General features: G+C 40.9%; 1 protein-coding gene across 3 annotated transcripts in view; it reads right to left on the minus strand.

The window, feature by feature from the left end:
- The window catches only part of bahcc1a (BAH domain and coiled-coil containing 1a), a 149,526-nt gene that overhangs the window by 79,414 nt on the left and 55,639 nt on the right, over nt 1-14,473 (minus strand). The window contains exons 1-3 of one of the 3 annotated variants that reach the window (XM_089128914.1): nt 8,073-8,351; nt 7,942-7,989; nt 293-475 (exon numbers count right to left, since the gene is read on the minus strand). In XM_089128914.1, the coding sequence (XP_088985040.1) occupies nt 293-475; nt 7,942-7,954 (196 nt within the window). In that variant the 5' untranslated portion in view covers nt 7,955-7,989; nt 8,073-8,351. Of the gene's footprint in view, nt 1-292; nt 476-7,941; nt 8,352-14,473 lie in introns of those variants that run through there. The other 2 variants (XM_089128913.1, XM_089128912.1) reach the window with 2 other exon arrangements.

Below are 14,473 nucleotides of genomic sequence, written 5' to 3' on the forward strand. Positions count from 1 at the left end.
TAAAACAAATCCCAGCCTTTGCCAAATCGCGTGCGTTTAATCGATTAATCGCGCAGCCCCTTAAACATATTGATTGATTGATAACTTTATGTTCAACATTTTAAAAATTTGTAAAAAAAAACAAAAAACAACAACAACAACAAAAAAACAGATGAACAAAATAAAACTCCATACTTTCCAATACTTAAAAAAACTATTTACATGTACAAAAAGCAGTGTGAAGAAGTCAAACGTATGTACTCCTACCCTTTACACCCTTACTAGTCTATGACAGACAGACAAGCAATCTTACCTTCATGCGAGTGGGGGAACCAGATCTGCGAGGCGCTGGAGTGAGGACCCCCGCGATAAGAAGGAGAGGCGGGAGAAGACGGAGGTCTGGAGGGGTGTGGGGGGTGTGAGGGAGGGGAGCCGAGACTGCTGGCCAGGAACGTCCCCATGAATGAGGCCGAGGAGTTGCCCATGAGTCCACTGCCTGTTTTAAGACAGAAGAAGAGTGGAGAAGTTAAGTTAGGGTATGTTGACTGGGTTTTTGCATGGTGGTGAGCAGTTGGATTCAAAGACTTTTTTAGCTGGTTGACTTAAAGGGATAGTTCACCCAAAAATGAAAATGATCCCATGATTTACTCGCCCTCAAGCCATCCTAGGTGTATATGACATTCTTCTTTAGACGAACACAATCAGAGTTATATAAAAAAAATGCCCTGGCCCTTCTAAGCTTTATAATGGCAGTTTCTGTTTTGAAATCTGTTTTAAAAGTGCATCCATCCATCATAAATGGCGTACTGCTGAGATTTACTCTACGCCATGACACACTACGCTACTTCTGACATCACAGGTTGTGCAAGTTGTGCTTCAGGCACAAATAGACTGTGTATAGGCACTTTTATGATGGATGGATGCACTTTTATGATGGATAGATGCACTTTTATGATGGATGGATGCACTTTTATGATGGATAGATGCACTTTTATGATGGATGGATGCACTTTTATGATGGATAGAGGCACTTTTATGATGGACAGATGCACTTTTATGATGGATAGATGCACTTTTATGATGGATGGATGCACTTTTATGATGGATAGATGCACTTTTATGATGGATGGATGCACTTTTATGATGGATAGATGTACTTTTATGATGGATGGATGCACTTTTATGATGGATAGAGGCACTTTTATGATGGATGGATGCACTTTTATGATGGTCATATGCACTTTTATGATGGATAGATGCACTTTTATGATGGACAGATGCACTTTTATGATGGATAGATGCACTTTTATGATGGATGGATGCACTTTTATGATGGATGGATGCACTTTTATGATGGATAGATGCACTTTTATGATGGATAGAGGCACTTTTATGATGGATGGATGCACTTTTATGATGGATAGATGCACTTTTATGATGGATGGATGCACTTTTATGATGGATAGATGCACTTTTATGATGGATGGATGCACTTTTATGATGGATAGAGGCACTTTTATGATGGACAGATGCACTTTTATGATGGATAGATGCACTTTTATGATGGATGGATGCACTTTTATGATGGATAGATGCACTTTTATGATGGATGGATGCACTTTTATGATGGATAGATGTACTTTTATGATGGATGGATGCACTTTTATGATGGATAGAGGCACTTTTATGATGGATGGATGCACTTTTATGATGGTCATATGCACTTTTATGATGGATAGATGCACTTTTATGATGGACAGATGCACTTTTATGATGGATAGATGCACTTTTATGATGGATGGATGCACTTTTATGATGGATGGATGCACTTTTATGATGGATAGATGCACTTTTATGATGGATGGATGCACTTTTATGATGGTCATATGCACTTTTATGATGGACAGATGCACTTTTATGATGGACAGATGCACTTTTATGATGGATGGATGCACTTTTATGATGGATAGATGCACTTTTATGATGGATGGATGCACTTTTATGATGGATGGATGCACTTTTATGATGGATAGATGCACTTTTATGATGGATGGATGCACTTTTATGATGTCATATGCACTTTTATGATGGATAGATGCACTTTTATGATGGATAGATGCACTTTTATGATGGACAGATGCACTTTTATGATGGATAGATGCACTTTTATGATGGATGGATGCACTTTTATGATGGATAGATGCACTTTTATGATGGATAGAGGAACTATAATGATGGATAGACACACTTTTATGATGGATAGAGGCACTTAGCACTTTTATGATGGATAGAGGCACTTTTATGATGGATGGATGCACTTTTATGATGGATAGAGGCACTATTATGATGGATAGAGGAACTATAATGATGGATAGAGGCACTTTTATGATGGATAGATGCACTTTTATGATGGATATATGTACTTTTAGGATGGATAGATACACTTTTATGATGGATATATGTACTTTTATGATGGATATATGTACTTTTATGATGGATAGAGGCCCTTTTATGATGGACAGAGGCACTTTTATGATGGATAGATGCACTTTTATGATGGATAGAGGTACTTTTATGATGGATGGATGCACTTTTAATATGGATAGATGCACTTTTATGATTTTTTTATATACCTCTGATTGTATTTGTTTGTAATATGAATATCATATACACCTATGATGACTTGAGGGTGAGTAAATCATGGACTAATTTTCATTTTTGGGTGAACTATCCCTTTAACTAGATCATTAACTCGTATTGTCCATACACTCTTGGGTTAGTTTTGAAGCTTGCTCAGAATTTGATTATCAGGATGAAGTCCCAACCCTGTTCATAGAGGCACACCATCACTGCACGTTTTCGAACACTTCCTAATCAAATGCACTCGATTCAACTCATGAGCTCACCAGCAGAGACTTCAAGACCTGAAACGGATGTGTCAGGTAAATGAGACATCCAAAATGTACCGTTGGTGTAGTAAGGAAAGGCTGGTGTGTATTCTGGCCAAGAACCAGCAATTTAGACAGGAAAGTGCCATCGGTCCAAAATATTCATTAACCAACAACTATTCACTATTTTACTTTCGGTTTAGTGGCACATAAATATCAGTTGAGGCACTTTCTAAAAAGTAAAGAAGATATCTTTGAGTGCAACAAAGTGCATCTCTTAAAGGTCTGTAATATGTCACAAATGGTGTGTGTGTGTCTGAAGCTGAGACTAGTTATTGAGTAACTATAAGCAACAAATATCACACTAACTTTCCTGTGTCCAGAGGCATATGGTTAGCTCAGAGGTTAGCTGTTAATGCCTACCAGATTCATTCATTTTCCACAACCAAGAGTGGACACCACCCATCCAGCATACACACATTCATAATCTAGTTTAGCCCCGAGACATCAAAGTCCGAGTTGGGATACGTCAAGCCATCACTCGACAGATACCTCATCTCACAGATGAATGCACAGCCTTTCTTTTTCTCTCTCCTGTGAATTCCCATCCCAATTTTCTTCCCCCTTTCTCCATTCCCCTTTTTTTTTGTCATTCACTCTCATGCCCTTAGTCTTGCCCTGAACCCTGCTCTTTTTCTCTCTCCGTTTCAATCCTCAGCCTTCTCCACTGTTGTACCTTCTTCTGTCCTGCTGTTATTTTCCACCATCCTGCAGCTGCATTTCGACCTCAGGATTACAGCATCATTTTGACACTCTCCAGAATTATCCATGTTTCTTTCTTTTTTATTGTCTGAGCAAAAACACATTCCCAACCACTGATATGGTGAGAATATTAACATGATGATGTGCTCGCAAGCGTGACCCAAACAAGCTAACACTTTACAGCCTTAGTAAATCAGCATTCACTCCGACACTGTAAATCCTAACGTCTTGGCCTTAGACATCATCTAATTACACAAGAACATTTTATGTTGACCACAGTATTTTCTGAGCTCTCACTGTGGACCTGTTTGTCTCCCTTCATTAATAGCTGCTAGCCTAGAAGTAGCCAATATCAACCACTGGATTTTGCCTGTACTAAGCTAGACAAATATGAGTAATTGATTAGCCCCTGTAACTGATTGATGGACTATTATTCATTACAGATAAAGATAGAAAAAGACTGATTTTAATTGAGCTTCAAGTTTGATGGTCTGAGGTCTTTACTCCAATAAATTCATCCACAGTATCAGACACATGCTTGAGTGTGAATGGCAGACACACGTCCTACTGGTCATTGTGTCAAATTACATTTCTCAGTAAATTTTAGTTTGACAGAGGATTGGCAAGGCTGGGAGTACTGATTCAATTAGTCAAAGGCTCACACAGGCCGCTCTCTGACCGTGGGTATTGAACAGGCAGCGATATTGAGTGCATACATGTATACGAAGAACAAAATACTGGGTTTTCCTGATTCTGATAGGCTTCAGCATCCCCACGACCCTAAAGGCCCGTACACACCGTGACGAATATCAGCATGTGTTATCCGCCAGCCTTTTTCAACGCGTTTTTTTGTGTTCACACCCAAGCGATTTTCGCTGAAGATGAGCCGAGTGAACATGCAAATTCATTCCCTGACATTAGATGGCGCCAATTGCTCTGCAATACCACTCCATAACAGTTCTCTTTTATCAAGATGTTTGTAGTCGCTGACGCGTATGTCACATAGTTCTTTATGTTCTAGCACCAACGAGAACAGCAGCTCTACATTCATCTTGCCTTGCGTCTTCCTCGTCTAATTTCTTCCTGGCTGTGTAGACGGTGACGCTACTTGGCATACATCTTCTTTACCATATGTGTGCTCGGCAAGACCTTTTGTGTTTGAGCGCCCCCAAGTTGTGTTTTACTGTAACTTCAGAAGCTCCAAACACGTGAGCAAAAGCACCAATCTCACTGGTCGGATAGTTTTTGACATGGTGCGTCAAACAAACAAAAAAAATGAACCCGAAGCGTTTTTTTCTAAAAATGACGCTTTCATGTGTGGCGTTTTACATGTCGGTGTGCACACTCACAATTGGCACCCTTTGTTTAGTCACGAGGCATTAAATGTAGGCGAATATCGTGCGCGAAATTCGTCTCGGTGTGAACAGGCCTTATGCTACGTTCACACCGGACGCGAATAGCGCTTCAGGCGCGAATGATTTTAATGTTAAGTCAATGCAAAGACGCGTTACACGCGTAAAAAATTCCTGCGGCGCGAATGAGGCGTGGAGCACGGCAGACGCGAATACGCCTCATTCGCGCATCAAGTTCGCTCGAATGGCGCGAATTGAGCATCCGGCGCGTTAAACGCATAACGCGCGAATGATTTAATTAGTGCCATTTGTGCATTCACACGTTTGACGCGAATTCGCGTCTGCAGCCCGAGTTGAAAAATCTGAACTTTGGCGTGAATTCGCGCCACGTTTACCAATCAGGAGCTTAGCTGCTTGCTCACGTGGTGAAGTGTCTGGATGCTTCAATAAATTATTTTATAATATGACTAAATGCATGGTGGGATTATGCACAACAAAGCAAATATTTTATCACTTAAAACATTGACATGTTCATTTTATATTGAATGTTATTCATTCCATAGCTAGATTATATGAAATAGTATTATGATGTAAAGACAACCAACATACATGTGCATAAGTTCGTGTCTGGACGTGAGAGAGAAAAAAAAAATAAAAATCACAGAACAGGTTAATAACTTTTTGAAGGCTGGCTCTTTTTGTCATCAAAACAAAAATAAATGACAGCTAGATTAGGTGGATGAAGGCGAGGGTGATCCTCGCTCCGATGCGGGACAACATGTCATCAAACTGGGCGCGTGACAGGCAGAAGTACCGCTGACAGCGGCCGTCATCCAGCGCAGCTCGTGGAGCGAGCAAATGGTGAAACTCGCCAAACGGTTCGCCTCAGAAGGGTCCAGTGGACACAAATACAGCAACGATGATCCCCACGCCGCTGTTCTGCTCTCGAGAGTAAATACAGAGTGGTGAATCTCTCGATGAATGCTCGATCAACATAAAAAAAGATGGGCGTCAACGGGTTTCGGTTTTGACGCGCGTAAATTTCGCTTCAAACTTTTTATTTTACCCACGTCAGTTTCGCTCTTGACGCGCGAATTAATACAAAGTGGTCAAGCGTCAAACTAGACGAGACGCGAATTTGACGCGCTATTCGCGTCCGGTGTGAACGTAGCATTAAGGCAGGAAAACTCCCTGAATGGATGGAAATGCATGTCTTTGATCAGAATAATCCACAAATTGGACCAGTATTTTTGCAAATAGTGAAATGTATCACTCTGCAATATAATAGTTCCAATATAACATTCATTCAGTGATCAAATAATGTGCAATACACAATGGAAGTATTGACCGCCAATGCCAACTACAAATATTTGCAGGCTTACTAAAACATTCACGAGTGTTTGATCCCACAAATACACTAAGTTTATGAGCTAATAATACAGCCAAACCCTAAATTGAACAGGCAAGGCTCCAAACAAAACACATGGGACAGTGCAAGTCTGATGTTACCAGACACCTCCCTCTGAGAACATGCCATCCATGTGACAGAGCAAGACACGACCACTCTGATGTCAGAGGCAAGAAACTGTGATCACAAGACACTAACAACTTTCCAATAAGCAGTTCATCCCATGACAGATAAACGCCCAGGAAGCTGTAGGTGGAGGGAAATGGAAGTGGCCTTCTAGGGAACTAGGAGGAGGAGTATCGTAATTACAAACTTTGGACAGCCACTCACTCTTATTTCTGCCCTCCACGGTTTCCAACTAGACAACCGTGGGCTGTACCAAGACATTGGGCAGATGAAAGACAGGACAGAGAAGATGGGTAGAGGTGTAAACAAGAGACCACCGGAGGCTGCCAACCAACCAAACTGGGCGCTAGAGTTGATCTAGGACGTGAGAGTGTTTATTTAGCAGGTCATTAAAAGGGAAAACCAGGGCTCTTCTCAGCTAAGCCAGCCTCATAATGTTCTGTTTTCCCTGACCTAATAATGTTTACATCTTATGTAAATGCCAGTCTGGTGCCTCCATGAAGGCTTAAGAAAAATCAGATCATGTGCATCCTAATCTGTGCCGATCCCTTACAGCAATGGAGATTAGTCCTATTATATAATTTTTTTTAAAAAAGCATGGTCAGGCACACATTAATTCACACATCCATAAATCCTTGGGATCCACACATACACCCACAGGCATGTCGTAGTCGGCGGGGTCCTGGCACAACCGGTTGTAAACACTGGATCTCATGTGCCGCCACAGCGGATGCCATGGCATTGCCACCCGTTAACGGAGGCGGGAAGATTCATTCAGATCCCAGTCGGCGTTTAATGGTGCCGTTGTCATGGGAATGGCAAGAAGTGAACAGATGAGTGAGAACAGCATGGCCTCATCCAAACCAGACGCTCTGTGGGCTGAGCCGGTCTGGGGTGTTGGTAACTTGCTGTTTTACACTGATCTGATGAAAGTCGAGCAGTTTATCTTTAATTGGTGGAGTGAAGTCTTCGAAGGCAATAACTGATCGCAGGCCTGTGTTAAACCCAGTAAGTAACACTTAGACATGACATCGTCAGTTTGGACTCGCTGCTTGGATTGCTCACATTAACTATGCAATCGTCCCACATCACTGTCACACACACTTTTCAAACTTGCATTACTGCTTATTGCTCTGTAGAGTCTAAAAGAGTCAGGACTCACATCAAACAGAGCAACTGTGTCACCTACAATGATCCAAACAACTTCAAATTATGGAATAACCAAAAATTAGAGAGGAAATTGTGTTTAAGTCACTCAACCATCCCTCCGGAAATACATGGAAGTGCCTAGTGAGAAGTAAGACTCCTCAAGAAAAAACTGCCCTGGTTCAGTAACCACTGCATTTCCATGTAAACCACACACTACAGTCACAGTTATCCGAAAAAAGTATGTCGGCAGTGAGGAAAGAGTCTCACTTTGACTTACCAAGTAAAAACATCCTGTTAAGGGTCACTTGAGTCCTCTGTTCTTTATCTTTTATAGAAAACAGATGTTAGATGTGGAGTTCAAGAAAGACTCTCGCAAGAGCCTCAACACCTTATTCAATCCTCACGTACTGACGGCTAACACGGCAATCACTCCTTCAAACTCCCAAGCCTCAGACAGACTGGGGCGCACAACTGGAACTGGCTCTCGCCCCGTGACTCCTCGCTGTAAAAAAGGAGCAGGAATTTCAAATGGCTACTAAACTGGGGGGATTTCCTTATAAGAGTCAAAGCCATCTTGAAAACATTAGAAGAATTGGTAGCCAAACATTCCTATTGGTTTGTAGACAACTGGGATGGCGCTCCTGTTTCACAGTGCTGGAGGGACGTGTAGAGCGGGAAGTGGAGGGACCCTCGGGGACCAAGTTGGATGAGTGTGTGTGTGTGAGACTTGGTGAGTGGGTGAGCATGTAAATTGAGGGGGTTGGCCAGACAGCGGTCCTACTTTGACCAGCACCAGAGTGAGTCAAACTGAAGTGATTCCAGGACTCGTGTGGGAAGAGGATGAAATAAGCACTGGGAAAGAGAGAGGGGGATTGGTTGCACATGCTTCTAACTCTCCGTGGGTGTTCGCAAAGGAGAAAAAAAGAGAGCAAGAGGGGTGTATACTTAGAGAAGAGTAGGATAAAGTTAAAAAAAGTGTCAAAAACGATAAGGACAGAGGAAGTGGTGTGTCTGTGTGTGTGCAGTGGCAGCCAGTGTTTGTACAGTGGCTTGGTGGTTAGCCACAAAACTCAAAATCAAAGAGGGTTACAATTATTTCTTGTCCAAGATTTCTAGTCTAATGTAAACAGAACTGACACGTAGCTTTAACCAAAACAAATGAGACTTTTTAACCTTAATTGTTTGCTTTCATTGAGCTAACAAGATGGGAATAAATCCAACTAAACCTCAGTGAGTCAACACAAGTCTCCGTGTTGAAATCTCTTTCAAATAGCAAGTGTATCTGGTAAATATTAATACACATTTAGAAAACATGGTGCATCAGGATAGGTAATGGGAGATTTGACTTCAATGATGCCCAACACAACTGGTTCTCACGGTCAGAGTTTTAATATGCTGAATAATAAATAAGATTCAAGAGTTAAAGTGGTGGGGAATATTTCTAATAAATAATAATTGAGATCATTGATGGTGTTTTTGCTCTAATTTTATGGAAAATAGCCCTGTAAACATTCTATCAAATGTCCCTGTTGCGTTTCTTGGAAAAAAAGAAAGTCATAAAACATTAGGTAAATGATAACACAACTTCAAAACAATTTTTTTTTTTTTTTTAAATTTAGGTAACCTTTAAATAACGTGTCAAACTCACTCCTGGAGGGCCATAGAACTGGTTGGAGCTGAACTCCTCAGGACAAACACACCTGCCTGAAAGTTTCCAGTAATCCCGTAGACCTCGATTAGCTGGTCTAGGTGTGTTTAATTAGGGTTGGAGCTGAAATCTGCATTACAGTTGCCCTCCAGGAACTGAGTTTGACACCCCTGCTTTAGGCCTTGTCCACACTAATAAGTTTTCATTTGAAAGGCATCTTTTTCTCTCCGTTTTGGCCTTCCGTCCACACTGAGACGCAGTTTTTATTAATGAAAACAAGCCTTTTGAAAATGTCCTTCAAAGTGGATAAATTTGAAAACGCCATTAAAGTTGTTAGTAAGGCATAAGTTTAGTCATGTGACGCATATTGTACCAATAGATATTGACGTTTATACCGGTATTGTGCTACTAACTTTCACACAGTTGCTAAAATATGTCTCTTCACATCCCAGTCTTGCAAAGATGACAGAAAATGTACTCACATTTGCTGTCCTGCAGCAAAACATGAGAGCAGTTGAGTTTTGGACCAAACACATAATGGTGAGTGAGTGCGAGCTGGACGCATCAGTGAACGCTGAGAGGAATTGTTGCCAGAAGAATTGCAAAATAATTGTATTTATTTATTTCATCTGAGTCATCTCAGTGAGCTTTTACGGTGAACGTGATTTCACCAAGTACCACATGTTCCTGGATCAACATCTTTGTTGATCCTGGATCAACTTTCCAATCAACCAATCAGATTTGAGGGACAAGTTTACAGTTTGTCAAGTTTATGGTACTTAAACATCAATGTTATTCACCTATCATTACCCTCTAATTCTAGGGAAAAGTTATGGGTAGGGTTAGGTTTAGGGGTAGGAATTGGTAAGGACTACATTTTAAGACAAGGATGTTGATCCGGGAACATGTCTTACTTGGCAAAATCACGGTGACCGAGGTTTTACGCATGCGCTGTAAGGTGAATACGTTTTCAGGCGTCTTCCAAAAGTTTCTCACCCACACTGAAATGCTAGAAAACGCTAGTGTGGACGGTAGGTGGAACTGTGTCCACACAGTTCGTATTGAACTGTTTCGTACAAAGCTTTCGGTTCGGTACGTAATTGCAAACCGAGCGGTTCGTTGGACTATTTTTCCTAGCAGATCACCACAACATTGCCCAACATCAAATGACAGACGTAATGAAAGTGGAACGAAACTGCGCTACTCATTATTTTGTACTTCACAAACCGTTTATTACTTTGGAGTCGATCTTTATCAAGCGACACTGTTACTACACAGCACTAGGGTTGGGTATCGTTTGAATTTGAAAGATTCTGATTCCGATTCCGATTCCTTGTTTCGATTCCAGTTCCTAACGATTCTCGATTCCGATTCTTTTAAGAGGCAGGGTCAAAAAAGTTTAGCTAACCTTGCTAACCAACGGCCTTTCTGAAGGAAATAATCCTTTCTGAAGGAAATACTCCTGTAAAAATACTCCTTTTGTCATTTTTTGTCAAATTTTGCATTTTGCCGAGATTTCGTTATTTTTAGAAAAGTGAAGCCACACTTTGGACCGCCGACGTAAGCTACTCATGTTCGACTCGCGTGGTTATGCCAACACTTCCGGTAGACGCTTTTTCGTTGGTGTTGTTCAGCGGTTTCTTCTTCCGCTCGGCGGACTGTGAATATCGAAACTAGGAATCGAAATTTTAACTTTTGAACGATTCCGGGAAAAACGAAAAGTTAGTCTCGGTTCCAATCGATACTCGATTCTCGATACCCAACCCTACACAGCACTAAGAGATCCAGCGAAGAAAGCATTTGAAATCGCCACTGAAGTAATAACATCGCTGCGAGATCTGGTGAGAAGCATTCACATTTCTCCGTTATTAACGGATCGAATAGTGCTGACGTGGAAACCAGGAGAAATTGTGCCATGAATGAACTGGTTATTGGCTTTAAGTCCATAGATCAGCAACATTCACCATGGATTTACTGTAGTAACACTCACTGTAACCATGCAATTTTGCCAGGAATAGTAAAATTAGTACGTCACACATCTTTTTCCAGCACTTCTCAGCTCAAATAAGATCATATCAAATGTTATTTTTAATGTGATAACCAAAACATTATTTGTTCATCCTTCAAAGATTAGCCCCATTTATAAAACTAAAAGTTTCAAGACGCAGGAAATCTCATCGAACCGAACTGTGAATTGTGTGAACCGTTACACCCCTAGTGGACGGAGCGTGTTTTTAAACGAAAACGTTTGTATCCGGATTCATGTAGGCGTAGCCTTAAATAACCAGGGATGGTTTGAGCTTGGTAAAGGCATTGAAAAGCAGGGGAAGGAGGGAGACCAAACAGCCACCAGCTAAACTCGTATAAACCGAGTGTGACGGAAATGAAATCATATTAAGAAACAGCTGTCAGTCTGATAAAGGCATAGTGGGAGCATGTGTGTACCTGTTTGGTCAGCCTCACCCTAGGGGTGTACCTCAACCTCAAAACTATCCATCATTTCTAAAGGCACATGGATCGCTCACTGATAGAGGCTCGAAACTCAGACAAACAGGCTTATGGATGGCTGCCTGAATTCCAAGCTCTACACAGGACGCGTTTTATGGGAACGGTAAATAACGAGAGAGCCGTAGCAGCAAGTCTAACATCTCTCAAACAATTATAGCTTTCAAGAGCATGGGGTTTGTGGACTGGGATCGTTTGTGTACGTTGAGTCTATTTGGATCATTCCACACAACTGAAGTGGCATTTTCATCTGAAACTATTTGTAAAATGAAGCGTAGTATATCCGTGACGCATTTAGCCATAGCAAGAGGCTGAGCTGATGCTACTATATGTTTTAAGTAAACATGTTTCAAGTTCATTTGTATATTTTCGTTCTCTGCCAATGCAAAAAAATATAGTTTTTTAAAATTAATTTAACTTGTTGCTTATTTCAGATTTATTTAAGAATGTGTGAAATATACTTTATTTTATGGAAAACATAATCTTTTGTACATGTGTTTTTGTGTGAGTAGTGAAAGTGAGTAATAGGCTGGAAAAAAGTGGAGAGAGGATGAGAACATCTAAAACGAAATGCTGTGTGTGTGTGTGTGGGGGGGGGTTAGGGTGCTGAATCACGCCTCGTTACCATGGTGACTAAGGTGCTCCAAATTTGGAAATTAAGTTGAAGTTAATCCTGGTTGATTTCTTTCTCTCTCTTTCACAGACACACACACACAGGGACAGTTTATCCAAAAATAACTTTGTGAAAGCATAAGATTTAAATGACTAAGTGTGAATGAGACCTGAACCAGAATCTGCTAGATCAGAAGTCAACATTTTATGTGAATAACTTTTCAAAACATTTAGGAATATTTGCACAATAAGAAAAATCAATACTACTGAATTTACGGATGCACAATATATCGGTCACCATATCGGTATCGGCCGATATACATTAATTTGTAATGTTATTGTTATCGGCTTGATAAGAAAATTTGGCCGATATATTAAACCTGATAAATAATGTGTCATTTCCTTCAGCTGAGATACTTCAGATGTGCACTGTTCAACATGACGGATTTGAATTGCTTGAAATATGATTAGAATCACTTCAAAAACGAAAAATACGGTTCAGTGCAAGAGTCGGTCATATCGGCTACATAAAATTATAACGAGAACATTATAATTGTGTGTTTGGGACATGGCTTTTAATGGTGAGACCTTTGTTTTTCTAATCAGGCTCTCAAAAATTATATACAAATTTGGATTTAGATTTATCGGCCGATATATCGGTTATCGGCTTTCAAATATAAAGAATTATCGGTTATCAGTATCGGCAAAAAGGTTCATATCGGTGCATCCCTGACTGCATTACATTTATTCAATTATGTTCATTCATGTAGTATTTACATTCACACTTGAAAACTGCTTATCGCTAGATTTGTTTGAGTTGACGTTAATTTCATAACCGAGAATAATTTGTAAGAACGATACTGAGTCTGAAGCTTTTTTGACAATCATTCTTTACATTTACAGCTGACGCTTTTATCCAAAGCGACTTACAATTGCTATATGGGGTTCCCACACCTTGGTTAGCTTCAAATTCAAGGACCTTTCAAGGACTTTCCAGGTCCAATACTCTCAAATTCAAGAACTTAATGTGGGACACACGTGTTGGCAACGTCATGGCAACGTACAACACAAAGTACCTCACACAGGAAACACAACATAACGCGTAAATGTGCATAACTAACGTAAATGAAGAAAGCTATGCATACGCCACGAAGTGTTGGCGAAATAACACATCAACGGACTGGAGGGAATAATATGGATTTTTTTTCCAGAAAATGTTTTGCACAAAATAAATTCAAGTACTTTTAAGGCCATATGTCTATTTTCAAAGACTTTTCAGGGCCTTGATTTTATTTTTGCAGATTCACAAACTTTCAAGGATTTCAAGGACCCGTGGGAACCCTGTATATATGTCAGAGGTCGCACGCCTCTGGGGCAACTAGGGGTTAAGTGTCTTGCTCAGGGACACATTGGTGTCTCGCAGTGGATTCGAACCCGGGTCTCTCACACCAAAGGCATGTGTCTTATCCACCACGCCACGTTTTTTGATTGTCATTCTTATTTTTTACACAGCTTGCGAACACAACTCGACAGAAAGATGTGTTAGTCATATTCTGTCATAATATGGCTTTGGAATAATATAATGGCCCGTTTCCACTGAGGGGTACGGTACGGTACGGTACGGTACGGTACAGTACGGGTCGGGTACACCGTGATCAGGCTTGCGTTTCCACCGCCAACAGTTCCCTTACTTGATAGGCGTGGTATGCTGGAAAGAAGCGATCGACGTCATTTTCGCGCGAAGAAAGCGACATAGTAAACAACAATGGATGACAGACAGCAGATCTTGTTCTTGCTTCTCGGCATGTTTGTCACTAGAAACAAGCGCTGGCATTAGGCGTTTCCAAGAAGCCAACGCAAAGTCCGACTCAGGAGAATGATCCCGAGGACGCGAGTCCAGTAATTCAGTTTATGGAACAGCGCTTTCTTGAACGCGGCCTCAGCTCGCTCTGGCTCTGCGACTCCGGTTATCTCTGTATGTTCATTTTAGGCAACAATAAAACTAAATATGTTATAAAACACCACTCTGCTTCTTTTCGATTTC

This window comes from Pimephales promelas, chromosome 3 (genome assembly GCF_988280905.1).
Source record: "Pimephales promelas chromosome 3, fPimPro1.hap1.1, whole genome shotgun sequence".
Lineage (NCBI taxonomy): Eukaryota > Metazoa > Chordata > Actinopteri > Cypriniformes > Leuciscidae > Pimephales > Pimephales promelas.